This window comes from Schistocerca americana, chromosome 2 (assembly GCF_021461395.2).
Source record: "Schistocerca americana isolate TAMUIC-IGC-003095 chromosome 2, iqSchAmer2.1, whole genome shotgun sequence".
Classification (NCBI taxonomy): domain Eukaryota; kingdom Metazoa; phylum Arthropoda; class Insecta; order Orthoptera; family Acrididae; genus Schistocerca; species Schistocerca americana.
Genome location: NC_060120.1, coordinates 217,555,971 through 217,582,038, shown reverse-complemented (window position 1 = coordinate 217,582,038; position 26,068 = coordinate 217,555,971). Strand labels below are relative to the sequence as shown.

The 26,068-nt window shown below is 41.0% G+C and overlaps 1 protein-coding gene across 1 annotated transcript in view; it reads left to right on the top strand.

Moving 5' to 3' along the window:
• LOC124595616 (apyrase-like) overlaps window positions 1-26,068 on the top strand; it is a 64,110-nt gene that overhangs the window by 22,362 nt on the left and 15,680 nt on the right. Inside the window, exons 4-7 of the mRNA XM_047134435.1 lie at window positions 10,497-10,694; window positions 16,914-17,077; window positions 17,166-17,268; window positions 21,734-21,922. Coding sequence (XP_046990391.1) covers window positions 10,497-10,694; window positions 16,914-17,077; window positions 17,166-17,268; window positions 21,734-21,922 — 654 coding nt within the window. The remainder of the gene's footprint in view (window positions 1-10,496; window positions 10,695-16,913; window positions 17,078-17,165; window positions 17,269-21,733; window positions 21,923-26,068) is intronic.

Here is a 26,068-nt window from a genome sequence, read left to right as displayed (position 1 = left end):
GAATTCTTTACAGACGAATGGAAAAACTAGTAGAAGCCGACCTCGGGGAAGATCAGTTTGGATTCCGTAGAAATCCTGGAACACGTGAGGCAATACTGACCTTACGACTTACCTTAGAAGAAAGATTAAGGAAAGGCAAACCTACGTTTCTAGCATTTGTAGACTTAGAGAAAGCTTTTGACAATGTTGACTGGAATACTCTCTTTCAAATTCTAAAGGTGGCAGGGGTAAAATACAGGGAGCGAAAGGCTATTTACAACTTGTACAGAAACCAGATGGCAGTTATAAGAGTTGAGGGACATGAAAGGGAAGCAGTGGTTGGGAAGGGAGTAAGACAGGGTTGTAGCCTCTCCCCGATGTTATTAAATCTCTATATTGAGCAAACAGTAAAGGAAACAAAAGAAAAATTTGGAGTAGGTATTAAAATCCATGGAGAAGAAATAAAAACTTTGAGGTTCGCCGATGACATTGTAATTCTGTCAGAGACAGCAAAGGACTTGGAAGAGCAGTTGAACGGAATGGATGGTGTCTTGAAGGGAGGATATAAGATGAACATCAACAAAAGCAAAACGAGGATAATGGAATGTAGTCGAGTTAAGTCGGGTGATGCTGAGGGTATTAGATTAGGAAATGAGACACTTAAAGTAGTAAAGGAGTTTTGCTATTTGGGGAGCAAAATAACTGATGATGGACGAAGTAGAGAGGATATAAAATGTAGATTGGCAATGGCAAGGAGAGCGTTTCTGAAGAAGAGAAATTTGTTAACATCGAATATAGATTTAAGTGTCAGGAAGTTATTTCTGAAAGTATTTGTATGGAGTGTAGCCATGTATGGAAGTGAAACATGGACGATAAATAGTTTGGACAAGAAGAGAATAGAAGCTTTTGAAATGTGGTGCTACAGAAGAATGCTGAAGATTAGATGGGTAGATCACATAACTAATGAGGAAGTATTGAATAGGACTGGGGAGAAGAGAAGTTTGTGGCACAACTTGACCAGAAGAAGGGATCGGTTGGTAGGACATGTTCTGAGGCATCAAGGGATCACCAATTTAGTATTGGAGGGCAGCGTGGAGGGTAAAAATCGTAGGGGGAGACCAAGAGATGAATACACTAAGCAGATTCAGAAGGATGTAGGTTGCAGTAGGTACTGGGAGATGAAGATGCTTGCACAGGATAGAGTAGCATGGAGAGCTGCATCAAACCAGTCTCAGGACTGAAGACCACAACAACAACAACAACAACGTGCTTCGGGCACTCGCTGACCCCAAACGCTTCCATCGGACTGCCACAGGGTATAGCGTGATCCATCACTCCAAATCACTAGTTTCCAATGATTCAATGTCCAGTGACGTCACTCTTTATACTACCTCAGGCGCCGCTTAGCACTGATTAGATGAAATGTGTTGCTTTTACAGAGATGCTGGACCACTGAACTGTTACTCCTTTTTACACCCTACCCACAACCATTGTGCTAGTTGCACCGCTGGCAGCATTTTGGAACTTACGAGTAATTCCATTCGCACATTTCATGAGATTTTTAGGGTTCTGTACCTCAATCGGTAAAAACAGTACCCTTATAGGAACGCTTCAGACATGTACGAAAGAACAGACACCATGCTTTCGTATAAATGACTCGCCCAGATGGGCAATGGATCCACCTTATAGGAATTGTGAGTCCACCTTGATGCAAAACACCTTGTTATTTTTTACCTATTTATTTCCCAAAGAGGTTTTTGTGGCAAATATCATCATCATCAGTGGGTTAAATCGAAAACATGTAGTAAATAGCATAGGTATACAAACACACTAACAAATTATTACATTTTTACTGTTCTTTTGTGAAATATAGTTTTCTATGGATATTTTCATACTGCCTTATCCATTTTATGTTATGGCATGCTTTTAAGAATTATTGTCGCTGTTTGAGGCATATTTTCTGTGATTCATTTGACTTTCGCAGAACATCTAATGAACAAAAACCATAACCCCATTAATATCGAAAATATCTACACATTCTGAAAAACAGTAGCACGCGGGAAAAATGTAACAAACGAAAACACAACACTTTGCAACAACACACTCTTTACCGCTCTGAGAGAACTCACCAAGGACACAGAAAAGAAAGCACATACACGCAAAAGAACCACTTCCCGATCACACACAGAGACATAAATAAGGAACAGAAGACGTCGTAAATCCAGCAACAGTTTTCATAGCCATTTCGCAACAAACGATATATCTCTCGTGACACATGCGAACAGCAAGATGGCGTAATGTTCTTGATCATAAACCAAGTGCGAAAGTTTTGTTTTTCTGTGTATAGAATCAGCTACATGCCGTCCAACGAACGTCAGTACACGAATAACTAAGTAACAAATGGTTCAAATGGCTCTGAGCACTATGGGACTTAACATCCGAGGTCATTAGTCCCCGAGACTTAGAACTACTTAAACCTAACTAACCTAAGGATATCACACACATCAATGCCCGAGGCAGGATTCGAACCTGCGACCGTAGCAGCAGCGCGGTTCCGGACTGAAGCGCCTAGAACCGGTCGGCCACAGCGGCTGGCTAACTAAGTAACAGCCCAGTACACACCAAAACTGTATTCAACAACACTACCGCAACCCAAAGTGTATGACGCTAACATACTAAATTTATCTTTTAGTATTTGTTTACTAACAGCCGCTCATACAGTTGCAGATGACATCATGTACGCTGAGAAAAAACGGCAACAGAAAAAAACACAGAAAATATGCCTCAAACAGCGACAATATTTCTTAAAAACATGCCATAACATAAAATAAATAAGGTAGTATGGAAATATCCATAGAAAACTATATTTCAAAAAACGAACAGTAAAAGTGTAATTATGTGCTACTGTGTTTGTATACCTATGCCATTTTCTGCACATTTTCGATTTAAAGGACCCACTGATGATGGTGATATTTGTCGCCGAAAGCAGTTTGGGAAGTAAATAAGTAAAAATATAACAAGGTGTTTTGCGTCAAGGCGGATTCACAATTCCGATATTGTTTTTCTGTGCAAACACGGACCAAATGGAAGAATTCCAAGACAAAGTTATTGGATACACCTTCTTCAGTGCGGATCCACAAGTACGTCCGACCTCCTGCCGAAATCTCAGAGTAGCGAGTATGGGAGAAATGGACAGGAACTGCGGATAGATGGCGCTCGGTGGGAATGTGGATCGGTCGTGAGGCGTGCCTGGATAATCCATGCAGTTGCGGTAACACTGTGTCCAGGGTGGCGCAGTGGTTGACGCACCTGCCTAGTAAGCAGGAGATCCCGGGTTCGAATGCATATTTTCACTCGTCGTCGCTGATTTCGCGTAATGTTCCCATGCAGCTGACATCAGTCTCCCTTACCTTTCCTTCCCTTTCTGTCCCTCCACCTTCAATTTACATTTAATGTATCACAACTGCAGATTTCGCGTGGCCTTTCGGACGTGTCCGAAAGAACATATAGCACGCATTCATATAACATCATCAGTACTTGAAACGGACATTTTTTAAAATGCTTGAAATGTTCGTAATGGATTTGATACTCAGATGAGTTACGGTGACTAGTGTATTTTCTGAGTCACTAAACTCTCTTGACCGTTCTTCTCTACTGTTATTGCTTCTCTAATGACAACATGATACTCCCCGCCTCCTCTTGTATTGGCGGGTCCGCCGCACGTGACATCTAGTGGTCAGTTCTGCATTACATAGGGGTATCCAGACATTCTTGATGAGGTAGTGTGGTCGCGTTATCCTGTCTGTCACACGGTATCAGACTGTAACAGCACTGTAAAATTGCTCTTGTTCGGTGACGATGTCGTTGTCGACAGGGAATTATCGTCTTGGGAGATCGTAAGAAGTGCTGGAAAAAAGTCCTACTTCCTGTAAAATGTAGATAAATGCAGGACCATAGACATAACAAAGAGAAAGATCCCAACAGTATCCTATTGTTTCCAGAGTATCGTTCCATATCAAAAGCTGATAACTACTGGTGTCGAGAAAATTCAATTGCTACGATCGTAACAGGTTGATGTAACACATATGAAAGTGTAACAGAAATGTTCTGGGAAATTAAAGGGAAATTCTTCGAATAAAGACGACGTAGTGTTCGCGAAACACTGTCGGGTAAATTTAGAGAACCTGCACACTGTGGCGGCTCTCGCAATCTTGATGTTCCTTGACTAGTTGGTAGTGGTCATTAATATTGGTTTCCTTTTCATCTCAGGGCGAGGTAAATTTTAATTTCCTTTGCGACAAGACACCGCCGCAATTTACTGTCTTTAAAATTCGTCATAAAATAGGGTTCGTAGTGAAACTGAATATTTCGTAGTATCTTTCTCTATTTAACTTTGATGGATTAGTCAATGAATAAAAACGATAATCTTTAAGAAGTTCCGTCCACATTAGTTTTACAATCTTGCAAGTAAGTTAAATTCACGTCGAAAGTTATTTTTGCGAGTTATTATAAAGCCAATGTTCATTAATGCTGGCATTCAAGATACTACGCCCGTGTTAACTTACTTTCGATTTGATGAAAAAATGCCTCGGGCATGGATGTGTGTGATGTCCTTAGGTTATTTAGGTTTAAGTAGTTCTAAGTTCTAGGGGACTGATGACCACAGATGTTAAGTCCTATAGTGCTCAGAGCCATTTGAACCATTTTTTGAGAACAGGATAACGAGAAAATTTTTTAACTTCGTTGATATAAACCCCAAAACATAAATGACATGGATAAAAGTAGTTAAAGCAGACACGAGGGAAATGGAAATAATGGAGGAAGAAAAAGGAGAAAGAGAAACGTTCAGAGCAAAAGTACGAGGTTTCATGGGATTCCAGGAGAAAACAAAGAAAAAAATGTGGAATATAGACAAAAGAAAGAAGGGAAAAACATAGGGAAAGAATGACAAATTTTTGGAAAGAAAGAAAGGAGAAAAGAAAGAATATATAAGTTATTTCATATGGTAATTAGTAGGCAAAACCAATTTAATATATATATATATATATATATATATATATATATATATATATATATATATATATATATAAAACCAGAATCCATCAACACAGAAAACTTTCAAGGTGTGTATGCAGGTGTGGAGGCATAAAGGAAGTGAACTCTAAAACTCAGTCAATCCCTACAGTAAGTATCACTATATAATGTAATATGAGACTTATTTTAATAAAAAAGCTTATCGGTCTTTATAAACTGTAATAGCATAAAATAAAATAGTTTGTGAAGAAACTGCTATCTAAAAATAAGACAGATCCTCAGCAAAATATGAGTGTACGAACAAAGGACCAAAAGAGACTGAATAATATAAATAAGACAGGGTGTGAACTAATACCTGTCAAATCGTAGAAACGCTGCACAGAACTGGGAGATGAGACAAGAACGAGCACATAGAAAACGTGTGCAAATAGAAACATAGATGATATGCTGAAGTTGTCAATATCTAGGGAAGACAACTCAAACCACAGAAACCAATAAAACGGCGGGATGCGAACAGTCTCCTGTAAGTTGGTTCAATAGCTACATGAATATTAATGATAAGGATATGTAACGCAATGACAAACAGGTTGAAATCCAAAAGAGGTTATTAAAATATGAGTTGATGTAACACTCTGACGCCTTGCACACCGAACCAAAAAATCCATTGAAAGCTAAACAAAAATAAACAAAACAAAAGCTGTCAGTTAACCACAGAACTTATTATTCTCAAACTGCGGCATTACATAAATAAATAAAATAAGGCACGATGCTAAGAAAGTAAATGTCACCACATCGATACAGTTATCGCTATAACTACAATACCATAACGCCAAAAGGATCGGTAACGGGATCAAACCGTATTAAAGATGCAAAATTAATGGATTACGGTAAGATAAAATGGAAACTGCTATTTTTCTGCTGACATTTGTTTATATCGAACTAGTTTTCGGCTTATTAGGCCATCTTCAGGAAAAAACTGCCTAGCGTCTTGAAGGGAGACTGGTTCTTAGGTAACCAAACATTGTAGTTGAAGATACAATTACTTGCATAGAGTATTGTGCATAAAACTTGTTTCTATTCCACACATTAATTACGATACATAATCTTACGGTATTACAGGTTATACGGTTAGAAAAAACATCATAACCGTTTAACCTATAATATTATTTAGTTTAGTTATTTATTGTCCTTAACACTGTCCATCGTGTAAAGTGTAATTTCAACACTAACAAGTTTGATGCACGACATTCTAAGTGATTGTATCTTCATCTATAATGTTTTGTTACCTAAGAACCAGTGCCCCTTCCAGACGCTAGTCAGTTGTTTGCTGAAGATGGCTTAAAAAGCCGAAAAATAGTTAGAAATAAAAATCAGTAGAGCAAAAACTGTGTACGTGTTATTCAACCATAAATACGGAATTGTTCTACCAGGGAGTAACGAAAGAATCCAATACATGTATTATAGTCGACAAGCAGGAACATATTACACGAAAGAGCCAAAATAAAACGCTCAATTCTCTATATAATATAATAATATAATATAAAATAACCATAAGTAAAATTATGGTCGGATTGAGTCTTTAGTGTGTGAAAATAGGTTCGTGACTTGCTATTTGTCAACGCTCTCTTTAGTGTGCAAATGAGAATGGAGGTTTTCTCGACGAATTTCATTGACGAAATCTTCTCGGATTATCAACCGAGTCGTCACCGAGCTACAACATCTTCACGGAACCTTTCCCGAGAACGAATACTCACAGACACAAATAAGCAAGCAAGCAAGAAGGAAGAAAACAATTCTGAAGAAGAAACCAACCGTCTAGCGTTCCTTCCGAACGCAGTCGAGGTTGCCTGGATAATGGGAAAGCGTAATATAAAACGCATTTTCCGCTCTACAGTTAAAATAAAGAATATCCTTGGGTCACTCAAGCATCTACTAGGGATCTAGGTTAACGGGCAACTGACCTCTACAGCAGACGTTACGAGTGTGGCAAGCCATACATCGCTCAGACGCAGTGATGCATCTCGCAGTGCTTTTCAGAACGTGTGAGAAGTCTGCGATGGCAGAGTACAGCACCAACGAAGACCACACGTTTGTTTTCGAACAGCCAAAGGTGCGATCATATAATGTAAGCTTTTAAGAATATTAGTGGCGTCACTTAAAACTTCGAGGCTAGTAGGCCATGGTCGACGCATAAAACTTTCTCTTCATGTTTCCTCTCCGACTACGGGAGACATCTTCAGTCGTAAAGTGGCGAACTGCGACCAGACCTCGAGGGAGCTCCGAGTATATGGGCAGCGTATGGGGCACCAAAGTCCGTCACGTGACGTCGGCTACGAGATTATCTCTGGTAGTGCCAGCATTCTCGATTGCAAGTAATCGAGTGTCACCCTTACGTTGCAATGTTGACATCCAAATTTTTGGGGGTGTTCAAAAAGTCTGTGCGCAGTGCCGTATGATTATTAGCCGCGCGTGCCGTATGCCGCAGTGAATACACCGAAACGAAACTCAGTGAAATACAAGTTATTAATTTATTGAATATTCATTTTAGTTACAAATTTTCACATTAAATGTTGAAAGTGTCCCCCCTGTTGTTGAATACACAATTCAATTCATCTAATCATGTTTACAAACAAAAGCTGTAACATTTCTTCTGTAACAGAAGCAGTGAAAGTTGATATTGCAATTTTCAATTCATCGATGGATTTTGGACGGTTTTTATAGACTGTTGCTTTCACTGCACCCCAGAAGAAAACGTCAGGTAGTATTAGGTCAGGCGATCGTGGAGGCCAAAGTCCCTGTAAAACTATGCGATCACCAAAAACATCAGCAAGCAGTGACATTGAAACGAGATCTGTATGCGCGGTTGCACCATCTTGTTGAAAATAACCGTTCAGTAGTTCACTTATTACAAGTTCTCCTATGAATGGGTACAGAATATCACTGCAGTATCGTTTTGCGTTTATTGTTTCGCTGAAAAATATGAGACCCACAATCCGACGTCTAGAAATTGCAATTCAAACTCCTATTTTTACAGAATGAAGTGGTTCCTCATGAATACACAATGGATTTGCAGTATTCCACATATGAGAATTTTGCGAGTTCATGTACCCGGATAAATGAAACCACGCCTCATCAGTGAAAAACGTTTCATTAAGAATATCCCTTCCATTTTGTTGAACGAAATTTTTGATCCATTGACAATAATGCAGTCTCTTGCCATGATCAGTATTTTTCAGTTCTTGCGCGACTGTCACTTTGTATGGGAAAAATTCTAACTTTTTCCTTAGAACTATGTGGGCCGGTCCGACACTAACATAGATTTCTTGGGCGAGTTTTCTTACTGACTTGTTCGGACTCATGGACATTTTATCGGAAATATTTAGTAGTTTATCCTCAGACAAAACGCCAGGACGACCACTTCTCGGTGCATCTGTCACTGAACCCGTACTTCGAAATTTGTTAATCAAATCTCGCACAGTATTGTGATGTGGGAGTGTTGTCTCTGGAAAAACTGAATTAAATGTTTGACGAATTGAAACTGTGTATTTACCGAAAACTTTGAACACTCGTTCGACTAAAAACACACGTTCTTCGATGGTTAGCATGTTAACAGTGACAAACACAAAACGAACGAACAAAGGAACTAAACTTAAAGTTTCATGTCAACACCTAACGACACACACCAACGATACTACTGACGCTGGATGAAGTAAACGAAACAGTGGAATGTTGGGAGAGTCCATTTGAAGGGAAGTAACCCAGGCAGGCGAACAATCATACGGCACTGCGGAGAGACTTTTTGAACACCCCGTATCTACGAGGGCTATTCGGAAAGTAAGTTCCGATCGGTCGTGAAATGGAAACCACTGTGAAAATCAAATATGTTTTATTTGAAACGGTGAGATACAACGTCCAGCTACTTCTCTACATAGTCACCATACGGTGCGTGACGGAGGGTACCTCGTACTACAACTAGCATCTCTCCCTGTTCCATTCCCAAACAGAACGAGGGAAAAATGACTGCCTATGTGCCTCTGTACGAGCCCTAATCTCTTATCTTTGTGGTCTTTCCGCGAAATGTAAGTTGCTGGCAGTAAAATTATACTGCAGTCAGCCTCAAATGCTGGTTCTCTAAATTTCCTCAGTAGCGATTCACGAAAACAACGCCTCCTTTCCTCTAGACACCCACCCGAGTTCCTGAAGCATTTCCGTAACACTCGCGTGATGATCAAACCTACCAGTAACAAATCTAGCAACCCGCCTCTGAATTGCTTCTATGTCCTCCCTCAATCCGACCTGATAGGGATCCCAAACGCTCGAGCAGTGCTCAAGAATAGGTCGTATTAGTGTTTTATAAGCGGTCTCCTTTACAGACGAACGACATCTTCCCAAAATTCTACAAATGAACCGAAGACGACTATCCACCTTGCCCACAACTGCCATTACATGCTTGTCCCGCTTCATATCGCTCTGCAATTTAATCGACGTGACTGTGTCAAGCGCTACACTACTAATGGAGTACTCAAGCATTACAGGATTCTTTTTCCTATTCATCTGCATTAATTTACATTTATCTGTATTTAGAGTTAGCTGCCATTCTTTACACCAATCACAAATCCTGTCCAAGTGATCTTGTATCCTCCTACAGTCACTCAACGACGCACCTTCCCGTACACCACAGCATCATCAGCAAACAGCCGCACATTGCTATCCACCCTATCCAAAAGATCATTTATGTAGATAGAAGACAACAGCGGACCTACCACACTTCCCTGGGGCACTCCAGATGATACCCTCACCTCCGATGAACAATCACCATCGAGGACAAAGTAATTGGTTCTATTACTGAAGAAGTCTTCGAGCCACTCACATACTTGGGAACCAATCACATATGCTCGTACCTTAGTTAGGAGTCTGCAGTGGGGCACCGAGTCAAACGCTTTCCGGAAGTCAAGGAATATGGCATCCGTCTGATACCCTTCATCCATGGTTCGCAAGATATCATGTGAAAAAAGGGCGAGTTGCGTTTCGCAGGAGCGATGCTTTCTAAAGCCGTGCTGATGCATGGACAGCAACTTCTCTGTCTCAAGGACTACATTTCTGATAACCAGAGACAGCTGAACGCAGCTGTTTCAGCCTGTCGCAGTCGTTCTCCAGAAAACGAAGTTTCCTCTGTCTAAGTGGACAGGCTAGGGTCTAGAAGAGGTATGCCGTCTAACATCTACTAGGAAGCTTCCAGGAAGACTCTGGTTCACGTAGCAGAATGCTTTCATGCCTCTGTGGAACTGTCTCGTATACAGTGCCACCAGCAGTGACTGCAATCAAATCACACTCATTCGCTGTTACGTTGGTCACCACATACGCATGTTTCTGTGGGAACGCGCAGTTACTGTATGCCGTGCCCTGTGAATTGGGAGGTTTATCGAAATCACTTTCTCGTTAGTGTTGTTTCCAGCTGGCTGAGCGGAGCTCGATGTTGGCAGGCAAGCCGCCGACAGGGGACGTGGCAGAGGGCCCCTACCCGACGGTCGTGACGCAGGACGACGGCCACAAAGTGGCGGTGGTGCAGGCGGGCTCCTTCGGCAAGTACTTGGGTCACTTGGTTGCCACGTTCGACGCGAACGGCGAGCTGCTCAGCGCGACGGGCAACCCGGAGCTGCTGGACGAGCACGTGCCGCAAGGTAGGAGCTGTATCATCCGTCGCATTGGTCTTGGCTGTGTATCTGTACCGATGTTCGGAAATGTTTCATGGTCTTCATAATTTCCCTGTATTTATCGATTATTGAAAATGTCATTTGACTGAAATAAACTTTGTTATTGGGGTACGAATAAGGCAAAAATTACTTGCCAATGAAAATTCTTCCCGGTAGGCAGTGTTCGTATTCTCGGAGATGTTTACAATGGATGAAGTGGGCCTCTTTCATCGTCTCTTTTCAGTGAGTGGTACAGGAACCAACTGACCGATGATATGAATCCCATTATTCGGCTAGGGCAATCAGCAAGACGATATGCCACTCGTTGTTGTGGTCTTCAGTTCGATGACTGATATGGTGCTGCTCTTCATGCCAGTCTATCCTTTGCAAGATGCGTCATTTCGGCATAATTTCTGAAACTTGTAGCCATTTCAACCAGGTTGATGTAGTCAGATCTTGGTTCCAATTTCAGCCACCATCACCTTCCTTCCCCCCTCCCCCTCCCAAAATGTCACCCTACCCTCCATTACAAAATTAACTATTCCTTGATGTCCTACGAATACATCACTTCTTTTAGTCAGTTTGTGCCATACCGTTGTTTTCTTCCAAATTCGCTTCAGTAACTCTGCGTTATCAGATCTACCAATCTACAAAATAGTTCTTACGCACCACATTTCAAGAAGCTTTTATTCTCTCTTTGTCTGAGCTATTTGTCGTCCACCTTTCACTTTCGTGCAAGGCTAGACTTCTGACAAATATACGTGCAGAAAAGATGCATAAATTTATATTCCATGTCAACAAATTCCTCTTTTGAGACAAGCTTTTCATGTTATCACCAATCGGTATTTTATATCCGTTCTACTTCGGCAAATAGCAAAAGACATCGGCTACTACTAATTCTTTCAGCATTATCTTATCCGGCTACATTCCATTACCCTTCTCTTACTTTTGTTGATGTTCCTAACACCCTTTTAAGACACCAACAATAATGTTCCATTCACGAATAGTAGAACACACGCTAGGGGTCACGCGCAGGCACGCTCTGAGCTTTGACGTCAATATGAACGCTATAGCTACACCGCGCTGCATTAAAAGTTTACAGACCCGCAGTGCTTATGTGTTTAACTCATATGCAGGTATGAATGTAATCGCGATTTTCCATCTTATAGTATATTATTATTATTATTAAGCTTTTTATTGGACTATTTTTTTCTATGGTCTGTGAATTGCTAGCGAAAAGCCTCCGAAGAACGTCAACCTCTTTCAGAGGGCACTGCTTTTTTTCCTGGAGGAAGAGGTGCACAAGGGCTTAGATCACCACACAGCCTTAGACCACATAGACTTACAGTACGGAGAAACCCCCTATAACGTAATTTTGAACTCTTTAACTGTGTTATCAGGTTTTCTTTTTCTATTCTGAAAAGTTACGTTACAACTTATTTACATTGTTTTCAGTTTTGTCTTTGTTCACTCTCAGTTCGCTTACTGCCTTTGCATTTTTTTCCTTTGTTGATGGTTTTCATTCTGATGAAAGTGCATGTCCTTGAAATACATCACAGCAAAGTCCTGACAAAAGATAACACTTTACAAACTAGGCATTGTCAAGCCACAGCCTTTGTAGTATCTTCAGATGACCATTACGACTTCGTCTTTTCATAACTACTTGTTATTCACTTTTTGTGGACATTCTTTTTTAACTAACTAAGCGCTACAATACGAGAAACGATCTCGTAAATCTGAGTCCTTTCCTTTGAGGTCTTTTATTTCTGTTTCCATAATTTCTAATCTTTCGCGTGAACTCGTATTGCCCCATTCACAGCAGTGTTTGTTTATATGGTTGATATTTTGTCTAGTAGTAATTTCTTCATTAGTTGGTAGTATATTTATGTGTAAAGTATCTTCTACTCTTTTTGGTAGTTTAGTTTTTGAGCCCGAGTATTTGCCTCATTATTAGGCTCTTCACTAGGCTCTAAATCGGCACCTTGGAGGGGGGGGGGGGGGATGGGAGGAGTTGGTAGATTAAAGAGATGAAACAGCATCACGTTTAAACTTGTCTTGCGAAGGAATATTCAAACAGTTCACATTTCAATTCCGTTTCATAATCTGAATCAGTAAAATGTATTGGGCAAATGCATTCATTTCCAACACAAAGCCGGCCGGAGTGGCCGTGCCGTTCTGGGCGCTACAGTCTGGAGCCGAGCGACCGCTACGGTCGCAGGTTCGAATCCTGCCTCGGGCATGGATGTGTGTGATGTCCTTAGGTTAGTTAGGTTTAATTAGTTCTAAGTTCTAGGCGACTGATGACCTCAGAAGTTAAGTCGCATAGTGCTCAGAGCCATTTGAACCAACACAAAATGAAACCACACATTTACAAGCATTTATCCATTTTAGTTTCATGTCGCAGCTCTTAGGAAATAAATGAAACGTATTTCGCAACTTACATATTTGTCTGCCGTGGTTAGTACAACTGGCGATCGCTCAGCAAACCATTATTTTTCACTTAAAAAACTTACACAAAAAATAGCACAATATACTGACAATTGCGAGGTAACTCTGTACTCAATCACCAGTCACCAATACAAAATTCACACTGCTGTGAACAATCTTCTTTTCATTCGTAAACGCAGTACAACACATTACATTATGGCAATTGCGGGATACTGAGCGCTGCGCTGGTTGGGTTTACTCTGACGTCAGCGGCGCGGCTTGCTACTGTGTATACACCTCGTAGGTAGGGGATCCCTACCGTGTGTTGTAGTGTCCGTAGTTCAACTGCTCCTCCAGGAGCTTTGCTGTGTCTGACAGAATTACAATGTCATCAGAAAACTTCAAAATTTTTATTTGTTCTGTCTGAACTTTAATTCTCTTTCCAAGTTTGTCTTTGATCCCCTTTACTGATTACTAAATGTAAAACTCAGTAACATCTGGGATAGGCTACAGTACTAGATCATTTGCTTGTCAACTACTGCCTCGTTTTCATATCCTCCCGTAGTTGCAACTGTAGTCTGGTTCCTGCTCATTTCGTAGATAAGATTTCACGCCCTGTATTTTGCCCTTGCTATCTTCAGAACTTCAAAAAGTAGATTCAGCAGCCTCTCACTCCCTAAGTCAGTCATGATAGTTTGGAGAACACTACAAGAGTATTAAGGTGCTTGTGTGGCCGATCAGGTCTATACCATTGAGAATGTGAGACATTCGTGCCTTGTATCCCACTGTGACCAATGTGTGTGAGCTGTGGGTCAGAGGGCTGGTTGGCTTCCATACGCTTATCGTGCCTCGTGGAGTTTATGCCAGAGCTTATTGTCACTGTCACCAGAGCGAAAGGAGGTCCTAAACGCTGCTCCGTAGCTGTCTCTAATTCCCTTTGTTGTACATAGTTTGGCCGGCCGAAGTGGCCGAGGGGTTCTAGGCGCTACACTCTGGAACCGCGCGACCGCTACGGTCGCAGGTTCGAATGCTGGCTAGGGCATGGATGTGTCTGATGTCCTTAGGTTAGTTAGGTTTAAGTAGTTCTAAGTTCTAGGGGACTTATGACCTCAGAAGTTGAGTCCCATAGTGCTCAGAGCCATTTTTGTACACAGTTTGTCCACAAGAAAGGTGAGTAATTTTATATCCGCGTAACTACGAATGCCATCTGTGAACTGGCGTGGTATTTCGACTACCCTTCGCTTTAAATTTAGCAGTGCTGGCATCACAAACTGCTCGGAACAACCGAAGCTATAACAGTACGTTTTAAACTTCGGTCGTGAAAGGAGCAATGGAGCAATCTGCGAAAGTTAAGGTACAAACTGTTTATAGCACTAAAGCAGTGAGACGTAAAAACGTTTTTTAAATGGCATACAAAGTTTCATGACGGTAGAGAGGGCTTTCACGATAATCTACATCCAGGAGAATCATCAACAATTCGATTCGAAGAAAATGTTAAAAAGTGGCTGAAATTCTTTGAAATGATCATCGAGCATCTACTAGGTTAATTGAGGAGCTCACTGGAATTCTTAAAACAACTGTGCATCGCATGGTAACTGAAAATGTGGGAAAAAAGAAGATTCGTTGTCGCTTTGTACCCCATTCACTCACTGACGATTGAAAAGATTGCAGGGTGGACCACTGAAAATATCAGCTGCTAGGAACCGAGATTTCACGACTTGCATTGTAACGGGTGATAAAGCATGGCGTTTTCAATACGAGCCATTTACAGAGAGCCAAATCTTGGAATGGAAAGGTCCAGAATCATGCATAAAAGCTGTGTTCCAAGACACAGCTCACCGTTTTCTTTGACTCAGAAGGAATTATCCATAAAAGAATTCGTTCCAGAAGGTCAAATGGTGAACGCAGAGTCCTACACGGGTGGTTTAAATTGTTCACGTGCGAGGACTGTCGGGGCTCTACCTGAATACCGTAACCAAAGCGTGTGGTGATTGTTGCACTACAGTGCACAGGCGCGCTGTTTATGGGCGAAGGTTGTTCGGGTTCTACCCGAATACTGGAACTAGGAACCGGTAGATTTTTGCACGACAAAGCGCCGGCGCACAAAAGCAAGATCGTACGCGATTTCTTAGCTCAAGAATGCATTATGGTGCTTGAACAAATTCCTTATTCCTCAGATTTGTCTTCGTGTCACTTCTGGTTATTTCTAAATCTGAAAATGGCAATGAAAGGAAAGCCTCACCGACACGATTCCAGTTTCTCGCAAGACTAGGACCATACTGCTGCAGATAGTTTCAAAGGTTATCACAATTGTTTCGAACAATTTTTCCAACGTTTCAAGCTGTATAATGACTCACAAGGATCTCATTTTGAATAAAGAGTAATGTGAAATGAAAACAAACGACGTCTTGTGTTTTATTTCACATTAGTCACCTTTCCTGTGTACCGTACTGTCTGTATATTCCCGGATATGCCTCGTACATACGAAAAGACCAATGGTGTCGCTTCTGGCCTCATAGTGTGTGTAAGTGAGTAGCCTTTACTTGTGCATGTTCAAATTAACAAATATGTGTGAATTCCTAAGGGACGAAACTGCTGAGGTCATCGGTCCCTACACTACTTAAACTAACTTAAACTAATTTATGTTAAGAACAACACAAACACCCATGCCCGAGGGACGACTCAAACCTCTGGCGGTAGCGGCCGCGCAATCCGTTACATGCCGCCTCAAACCACGCGGCCACTCCGCGCGGCTTTGTGCGCGTGTTATCGTAAATACAAACCTGGGGATGTGAATTGACAACCTAAATGTGCTACTGAGCTCACACCTACATCAGTAATATGAATTTGAAAAGAATCCTTTGTGTGTGGAATCCGATCTTATTCAGAAACAAATAAATAAGCAAACCAATAATTTCACGCTTAGAATTTGCATTAAAAAAGACAAGCCAAACTGTAATGTCGACCTGTATAAGAATGTAACCTGAAACAAACGAAAATTTGTACTCTGACTTATGGCCCTGGAAAAAAAAAAATAAAAAAAAAACTGAAAGACCCTACATTGTGCAAAGGAAACGAAACAATCAAGTATTAATAATCCCACCTTCAAAATGAAGTACTGGCAGAAGCAGCAATACAGCAAGACTCCGCAACAGCTAAAAAAAATACTGCTAAAAACTAACTACAGCTGGTCCAAGGAAATTGGGTTCATAATCTTGACACAGAATGCCGGTGAAACACATGACTCAACCTTTAAGTTGTGAAATTTCAGTTAGGAAGGAACTTGTCAAAGAAAACAATTATAGACTCTAATATGAAAATTCATTTAATGTAATAACTTCCATGGTTCAATAAATTAACTCAGAAGTCAATGAATAGAATAATTATCAAAAAAAATCGACTGTGACGAGGATGAAGTGGACCAGCTATGCTAGTCTACAATACTAAAAATGGACTTTTTACCTCATCGAATAATACGTAGTTCTTCATTTCAAAACCTTTTTATGTTCTTATGCTATCCAACCATCGTCCTGAGTCATCATTCCTGTTGACTGTCAAAGATTCTACCACTCCGCAGTGCTTCCATCGCAGAGACAGATACTGTTGGCTAACAACTGTTTCTCTGTCCACAATTCTTTAAATATATCTTTTCCTTCACAAATATTAAAACATTCACTAACTTCGTCAAAAAATAGCCATCTATACACGTGTTTCCAATGCTTAGATATAATCTGTGTTGGTGCTCCAAAGCAGAATTATTACGTTGGTAGTATCTTCCAGACGGAACCATCCTGGAGGAACTGGTTCCGTGGAGGAACGTGGTGGAAGAGACTGGTTCGCGAGTCTTGGGCCGCACGAACGTGCTGCTCAACGCGTCCAACTTCGTGTGTCGGGGTTACGAGTGCAACATCGGCAACTTCCTCACGGACGCCATGGTGGACGAGGTAAGCGAACGCGCAGAGAGCAGACGAAAGGACTCAAGGTACTAGGGCTAGAGACACTGTACTGACTGGTGCACTCTTCGTGTTGCAGCACGTGGTGATCGGACAACTGGGCAGGTGGACACGCGCTGCGGTCGCTCTTATGAACGGAGGCAACATCAGAACGTCCATCGACGAACTCAGGAACGGTGGAGGTCAGTCTCACGCTACCTGTGATCATACAAGAACCTCTACATTATGCCCCTGCACTTGTACGGGCTCGTCGGCAGCAGTCTGAAAAGCTTGCAAGGTCGTTGCAGATGAGGTTGTGCTGACAAATGACTGTTAAGAGAAGAATTGGATACGTCGCGCCGTTTCTGATCTGTTTATCATCGAAGTTAGCCACTTAGAGCTCTTCAGCATTTCAAATGTGCCTTTTCGGGAAGTGGCAAATTTACGCTAGGTGAGGAAACCAAACGAAGAAAACGTTTGGCAAATCTCTGGTAGGCTCCTTGAATTTACGCTTACGACGACCTGCTTCGCTGACTTCAAGGCTAAATAAGTCGGAAACAGCGCAACCTATCGAATTCTTTTCTTAACGATTACTTCCTCGCACAGCCTCCCCTGCAACGTCCTTACGAGCTTTTCAGACTGTTTCTGACTTTTCGGTGTACAGAGTAGGCAAAATAAAACGGGCCCAGAAAATATTTACACATAAGACTGAAAAATATTGAAAATATTTTCTTAAACACCTTATTGATACCGTAAAGAGACTATATGTAAATACGAAACGTTTGTAAGTTCAGGTTCGAGAGTGTCAGATGAACCATTGATAAACCAAGGTGTTTGATAAGGGTGTAGACTATCACAAATTTTATTTAATTTAAGTATTGATTACTCAGTTGTGAGGTGGGATGATCAGAAACAGTTAGGAATTAAAATAGGATCTAGCATAGCCTTAAATTCTCTGTTATATGCTGATGACCAGACAATTATACAGGAAAGAGAAGATAATTTAGAAAGAGCATTATATAGATAGAGCGAAAACGCAGTATACTTCAACTTAATTGTATCTGAAAATAAGACAAAGATGATGGCTTTCGGAGGGAAAATCCAGTCAGATCGAAAACAATAATAAATGAGAAAATTATAAAAGAAGTAACCCACTTAAATTATCGAGCACGTGATATTAGTTTTAACTATGACAAAGACGTTGAGAAGTAGGTTAATAAATATCAAGACATCGGCGGAACAACTGAAAGAGCATTGGGAAGAAAAACAAGAAAGGTAATAAACAAAATTCAAAAAGTTTTGGCTGCGCCTGCTTTGTATATGATTTCAAATCATGGGCAGTAATAAAAAAAGGAAAAATGTGAAGGCAGCACGGATGTAATTCATGAAATATGTAATGAGCTCCAATAAAATGGATAAAACACGGAATAAAACAATAAGAACAGATTTAAAAATATTTTTAGTTTATGACGAGATACATGAGAATAGAATGAAATGGAAAGATGTTTTTTTTTTATAGAATTACACAAGATATAGTTGTTGTTCTTGTGGTCTTCCGGGCGAAGACTTGTTGATGCAGCTCTCCATACTACTCTACCCCGTGCGAACCTCTTTATCTCCGAATAACTGCTGCAACCTACCGAATCTCTTGGTCGTCCTCTACGATTTTTACCCTCCACACTTCCCTCCGATACAAAATTAGTGATCCCTTGGTGTCTCAGAATGTATCCTACTAACCGATCCCTTCTTTTGACCAAGTTATGCTACAGATTTCTCGTTTCCCCAATTCTATTCAGTAGCTCCTCATTAGTTACTCGATCAACCCATCTAATCTTCAACATTCTTCTGTAGCACCACATTTCTAAAGCTTCTATTCTCTTCTTGTCTAAGCTCTTTATCGTCCATGCCTCACTTCCGTATATGGTTACACTCCCGACGAATATTTTTAGGAAAGACTCCCTTACACTTAAATCTATATTGGATGTTAACAAATTTCTCTTCTTGATAAATGCATTTTTACCATTGCCAGTCTACATTTTATATCCTCTCTGCTTCGCTCATCATCAGTTATTTTTGTGCCGATGCTTTGGATTAAAAGCAACTATGGAATCTTTGGTAGTGAAAATGTGCATACCCTCATTGACGGTGCATTTGGAATCGATAAAATTCGGATAAAATTCCAGCATTTTACTTTCTTTGCAGGATAAGGGGAAATCGGTAAAGGCAGACACTACACTGGCATTGTACCCATTCTTCCCAGTTGTTCTGTTACGAGGATAAGAAGTGCAGCCGATGATTCACAGAACCAATTCCCCTCTTACGAGTTAACCTTGCATCCACCAGCATCTTGCAGCTTCCGTTGGAGTTTACTCCAACTGCGATCGTAACTTTTTCCCTTGTGTCGTCAGGACACTATGGATCTATTTCTGAATGGTGTGAAATTGACTTATGCCCTCTCCACAAGTGTCAAGACTACCTGCATGTCACATTCCGAACAGTCATTTCGATGTGACAGGTGATTCTAATGAAAGTGCTACTCGCGGAGGTCCAGCATAGGCTGTAATTATCATATGGCAGCGAAACGTGGTACATAGGCTAATACGTTAATGCGAAACCGGTTTACGCTGGAAAAAAATTGGTTCCCATTTTAGCCACTAGGTGCAAACCTGGCGCTGTACAGCATCTCGTAGACTTCTCCGGTGCTTACGCTGAGCGAACTGTGTAATCGATGGTTAATACACTACTGGCCATTAAAATTGATACCCCAAGAAGAAATGCAGATGATAAACGGGTATTCATTGGACATATATTATACTATAACTGACATGTGATTTCATTTTCACGCAATTTGGGTGCATAGATACTGAGAAATCAGTACCCAGAACAACCACCTCTGGCCGTAATAACGGCCTTAATACGCCTAGGCATTGAAGTCAATCAGAGCTTGGATGGGGTGTAAAGGTACAGCTGCCCATGCAGCTTCAACACGATACCACAGTTCATCAAGAGTAGTGACTGGAGTATTGTGACGAGCCAGTTGCTCGGCCACCATTGACCAGACGTTTTCAATTGGTGAGAGATCTGGAGAATGTGCTGGCCAGGGCAGCAGTCGAACATTTTCTGTATCCAGAAAGGCCCGTGCAGGACCTGCAACATGCGGTCGTGCATTATCCTGCTGAAATGTAGGGTTTCGCAGGGATCGAATGAAGGGTAGAGCCACGGGTCGTAACACATCTGAAATGTAACGTCCACTGTTCAAAGTGCCGTCAGTGCGAACAAGAGGTGACCGAGACGTGTAACCAACGGCACCCCATACCATCACGCCATTATAGCGATGACGAATACACGCTTCCAATGTGCGTTGACCGCGATGTCGCCAAACACGGATGCGACCATCACGATGCTGTAAACAGAACCTGGATTCATCCGAAAAAATGACGTTTTGCCATTCGTGCACCCAGGTTCATCGTTGAGTACACCATCGCAGGCGCTCCTGTCTGTGATGCAGCGTCAAGGGTAACCGGAGCCATGGTCTCCGAGCTGATAGTCCATGCTGCTGCAAACATCGTGAACTGAACTGTTCGTGCAGATGGTTGTTGTCTTGCAAACGTCCTCATCTGTTGACTCAGAGATCGAGACGTGGGTGCACGATCCGTTACAGCCATGCGGAAAAGATGCCTGTCATCTTTACCGCTAGTGATACGAGGCCGTTGGGATCCAGCACGGCATTCCTTATTACCCTCCTGAACCCACCGATTCCATATTTGCTAACAGTCATTGGATCTCGACCAACGCGAGCAGAACTGTCGCGATACGATATACCGCAATCGCGATAGGCTACAATCCGACCTTTATCAAAGTCGGAAACGTGATGGTACGCATTTGTCCTCCTTACACGAGGCATCACAATAACGTTTCACCAGGCAACGCCGGTCAACTGCTGTTTGTGTATGAGAAATCGTTTGGAAACTTTGCTCATGTGAGCACGTTGTAGGTGTCGCCACCGGCGCCAACGTTGTGTGAATGCTCTGAAAAGCTAATCATTTGCATACCACAGCATCTTTTTCCTGTCGGTTAAATTTCGCGTCTGTAGCATGTCATCTTTGTGGTGTAGCAATTTTAATGGCCAGTAGTGTAATTACAACATTATTCCTTCCTCACTTGTTTGACCTTTTCTGCCCACGTCCCGTTCCTAATCTCTTCCACATGGAAACATATCCATATGTCTTTCTTGCACTCACAGCACCGGGTTTGCACCTGGTGACCAACATTGGGACTTATTTTTTTGCAACGTACATCGGTTCTGCTTTAACGCGTTAGAATATGTACCAATTTTCGCTTCCATACGTTAACTACAGCCCACGCTGGACCTCTAGGAGTAGTTGCACTTTAATTATAACCACCTGGTATTTGATGTATACGAGTTTTTAATACCAAGAAATACGTATGTGCATGTTTACACCTGGAGAATGAATTTTAGAGCTATGATATGGTTTTATTGTCTACTGAATATGTTTTAATTTCACAACACTATGTATGTGTGTGTGTGTGGGGGGGGGGGGGGGGGCTGAACTGAGGGAAGATTAAAATGAATATAAAAAATAAAAACAGCGCATGTGTGACGATCTGTAGCAAGTTACTACGAACTGCCGTTGTTTTTACTTCCAGACGTGACGTATAGCGACCTGCTGACCGCGTGTCCGTTCAGAGACGGCATAGACACGGTCACCATCCTGGGCTCCACCCTTCTGGAAGTGCTGGAGGCGTCTGTGGAGAAGAGCCAGATCTACACTGTAGAACACGGCGGAGTTAACCTGACCGTCCATTACGCTGGAGGAAATTTCTTACAACAGTCAGGCAAGTATTTCTGGTAGCCGTAAAGCTTGTAAAGATGCACGGTGTGTAGGGTGTTTCACTGCCTCACTGACGAACTACGAAGAACAACCAGCTTTGCATCTAAAGTCCACGGTTGATAGATTACGTCATAAGGAACAATTTTGGTTAGAGCCAAAATGTTCGCTGAGGCTTTCTGATGAGGCCAAGTGTCCTTTAGTATTTGCAAGCACCGGGACGACAAGATTTCACCAAAATAGCAGGTACTAATCAGGGATGTTGCATTCTACCTTCCCCAGTAAACTGATAGTGATTTTCGACAAGAAAACCTTAAGAATGAGTGTTTCTAAGTGGTGTAAGATGTTTTAGAACTGATTCAGTAAATTTAATTTTGCTGAGCATACCCCCTTTCATTCAGAGTAGATGACTAGATTGCAGGTAACACACAGGGAACAAGCACATTGCACCCTGTGCCACCTGTCAGGGGAAGAACCAATACACAAGGACGCCTGGGATAAACTCTCGTACGTTCCGAGAATCGGTGCCTTGTTATATTCCCAATTAAACGTCTTTTTATATTCGTATTGATCAACTAGGCTTACGTAACTTCTTCTTCCTTCTTACTTCGTGCTTTTGCAGTACCCCATCTTCTCCCCAAGTTGTCTTTACCTTCCTTCTGTCAACATTAGTCTCGATTTCTTATTTCTTCTACCTTGAAAACCTTCTGAATTTAGAATTGCGTTCTTAAAAAGGTTGATTTCTGTTATTTCAGAATCTTTGATGTTGTGTCTTTCAACCTTTTTTCTTACTCCATTGTCGATTTAATTTCCCAGAAATACAGGAATATCTGTTTCGTTACCCTATTTTTCATTCATTTGGTAGAAATGTCCAAAGAAGGTTAATCTCCGCTTTCCATTACTTTTGATATTTTCTCTATAGTTTCGTAAATATTCTCTTTCCTTGTAATTTTCCAATTAGCTTTAGTCTGTATTGCACTCATTATTTCTCTAGTAATTCACATTAAAGATTCCTCTGTTCCATCCGGCTTATAGTTCAACGTTAAGCTTTCACATGCCTCTAAATATTCTGGTCTTATCACTGTGGTATAGTGTTTTAGTTTTGTTTTTCTAGATATGCATTTATTGTTGTAAAGCTTTTTTTTGCCAAGCTATATGTTCTTTCCATTTTATTAACTCTTATATCTACAGCATATTTTTCTGTTCCATTCTCCTGTATAGGTTCCCCAAGATATTTAAATTTACTAATTCGATCTATTTTACCTATTTGTGGTTCTTTCTATTTTGGTGCATTTTTTTTGTATTTGTCATGAATATTGTTTCTTCAGCTGAAACTCTGAGACCAGTTCTATCCCCTACTTTTCCAAAAGATTTATTTGAGTAATTGCTTCTGTCAGGTTTTCTCCAAGTGTTGCAAAATCGTCCTGCAAAAACGAGGAAGTTTATCTCAATTACAGATGTTCTCCTTCCGAGAATCACTGGTTTAATTTTGTGATTGGTTTTACAGATTCAAATTCTGTAATCACAAATTTTTCCTCAACAGTAAAGGTGCTAAGCCGTTCCTTGTCTAAAACCGAATTTTATTTAAAATGGGTAAAATACTTCTCCCACGAATGTAACTTTAGATATCGTATTTGTTAGAGTTTCACGATTATATCTGCCAATTTTGCATTAATATAAAATTCTCTAATAATTTTATGTACTGTGTCTCTGTCTAACGTATCATATACTTTCTTGAAATCAATAAATGACACTATTATAGGTTTTCTGATTAACATTCTGTGGCGAATTATTGATTTGAAGTTAAAAACCTGTTCTTTTCAGGATCGTCCATTTCGGAAAACACCTAGGTATTCTCCCAGTCGTTTGTCTATAGTTTCTTCAAACCAGTTCTCTGTAATTGTTGACTTTTGTTTGTCTCCCTTTTTATGCAGCGGATAGATTAATGATGTTTTCCACTTTCTGGAATCTTTTATATTTTCCAAATTTTCTCAAAAAGCAAATGCAGATCACTTACAATCTTTGGTTCCGACCATTTCAATAAACCTACTGTAATGGAGTCTTCACTCCTTGCTTTGTTGTTTTTGAGTTTTTTGATGGCTTCATGAATTTCTAGCTCTACTGGTGGAACATTGACATTATTTTCTGATATTTCATTAAATATACATTCGAATAAAATTTCAACAGATGTAAAGAGGGACTGAGTCTTTTTACATGCATGACATCTTCAGACAGCAAAAGCGATAATGGTCGCAGTACCAGAAGAAGTGAAAAGGTAATTCTCTTATCTACGAAGTAAGACTATATGGAATCGTCGGAGGAAGGAAAGTATCAAAAGTAGGTTTGCATGGCCGAAGAAAATTTTCTGTACGGAAGTGAATCATGGTTCATCGGAAATCAGAAGGGTGAGATACCGGATGCAGTCGAAACTTGGTGTCGAAGAATGTCAAAAATTAATTTGACAGATAAAATACGAAATGAAGAAGAACCCAAAAGAACAGGCGAGGAAGAAAGTCTCACATGAAAGGACTGGGTAATAGGAAATCTACTGGAAGGAGTGGTGAAAGGAGAAAAAGTAGTAGTGGCAGAGCAGGGCTAGTAGAATATGAGAAATAAATTATAGAGGATACTGGGTGTAGCAGTTACGTAGAGATGAAAAGACAAGCACAAAGAGAACAGCAACAAGCCAGTCGAAAGACTGATGACTTTTTCTTTCTTTAAAAAATGATTGTGTTACTCTGCGAACGGGGCAGGATTCAGCTTCATATCGTGACAGGTATTATTTATTCGCGTAATCAACTCAGCTATGGTGACATGGTAATATTAAATACATTTTCGATGTGCCCCAGGAGAAAAAGTCATATCAGCAAACACATTAGTAATGCAAATGGTCTTGCTCGATCTGTCCATTTTTCCCTTAAATTCGACATGAAAATGTGTCTCTAAATTGTGTACTGATTTGGAGCTTTAACATGCTGGATCCATAGGTTGCTTCCTTGTCCTGCAGTTCCATAAGCGCAATTTACAAAAACCTATGATAGACGGCTCCATTTACACTTCGCGAAGGTTGAGAGGGTAGGGGAGTACGGGTCTTAGAATATGACTACCAACCATTCCAGTACAAATGTTTACAGAAAACAGCAGTCGATGAGTGCAGTCTGGCATGTTACTTCTCAAACTGTTAAAAACTGGCATGTTATAGGTGGGCATTATAATTTAGATGAATAAAGGCGGAAATAAGATGTGAAGTCTGATCCTTATGCTTGGACCTTTTGGAGCCTCCGCAATGTATACGCCACTCTGAGCATTGTGGGACACTATATATTGTATGAAGTGTTGTACGTTGTTGTACTATACATCCTGTACAAACTGCACAGCCTTGCAACTTGTAGGATTGTACATGTACATGTTTCACGAGTTGTACAGCTGTCTATGGTTTATTTCAAAGGAATGCATGTTCTGTACAGTATGCACCGTGTTGAAAATTGTAAGATTACGCCTCATGTATGATATGTGATGTGTCGTAAGTCGTAGGACTGTCCATGGCATGTGGCATCTGCCGCTTTCTATGTTGTACGACCGCGCGTGGTGTAAAATGTTATCTGCTTTGTATGTTGCCGGACTGTGCGGCGCGCATTGTCTTGTACTTACAGCACTTCTTGTGCAATATGATGTGTACCACTTTGTGCATTAGAGGGCTACGCATGCTGATGTGTTTCGCCTTGAACATTGTACAGCCGTGAAAGTCGTACGAAGTTTCCTACTTGCAGCGCTGTGAGTGTATGTCACAGTAATGTAGAGTGGTTTACGGTTTGCATTGTCTGATACATATAAAATTTTGCATGGTGTAAGGCCAGCACTGTATGCTGAATAGGTACACGTAGAGTACAAAGTGTGCTCTCTCTATGTTGCAAAACTGTATGTGGAGTGTGAAATGTACATTCTTCCTCCTCGTTCTGCGAGTTTTGTACATCATGAGACGTCTCTCGCATCCAAATTTCCATCACCTTATATCTTGCCACTCCTCTGTCCTGCTTCGAAAGCCTAGTTACATCGTTCCGTTGTAGCTGGGATCGTCCTCTTTTTCTGTGTTGTGGAAGTGTCCCGTGCCATATTCTAGAGGGCCATCTTTTCTCTGGCATTCTTCTACGAT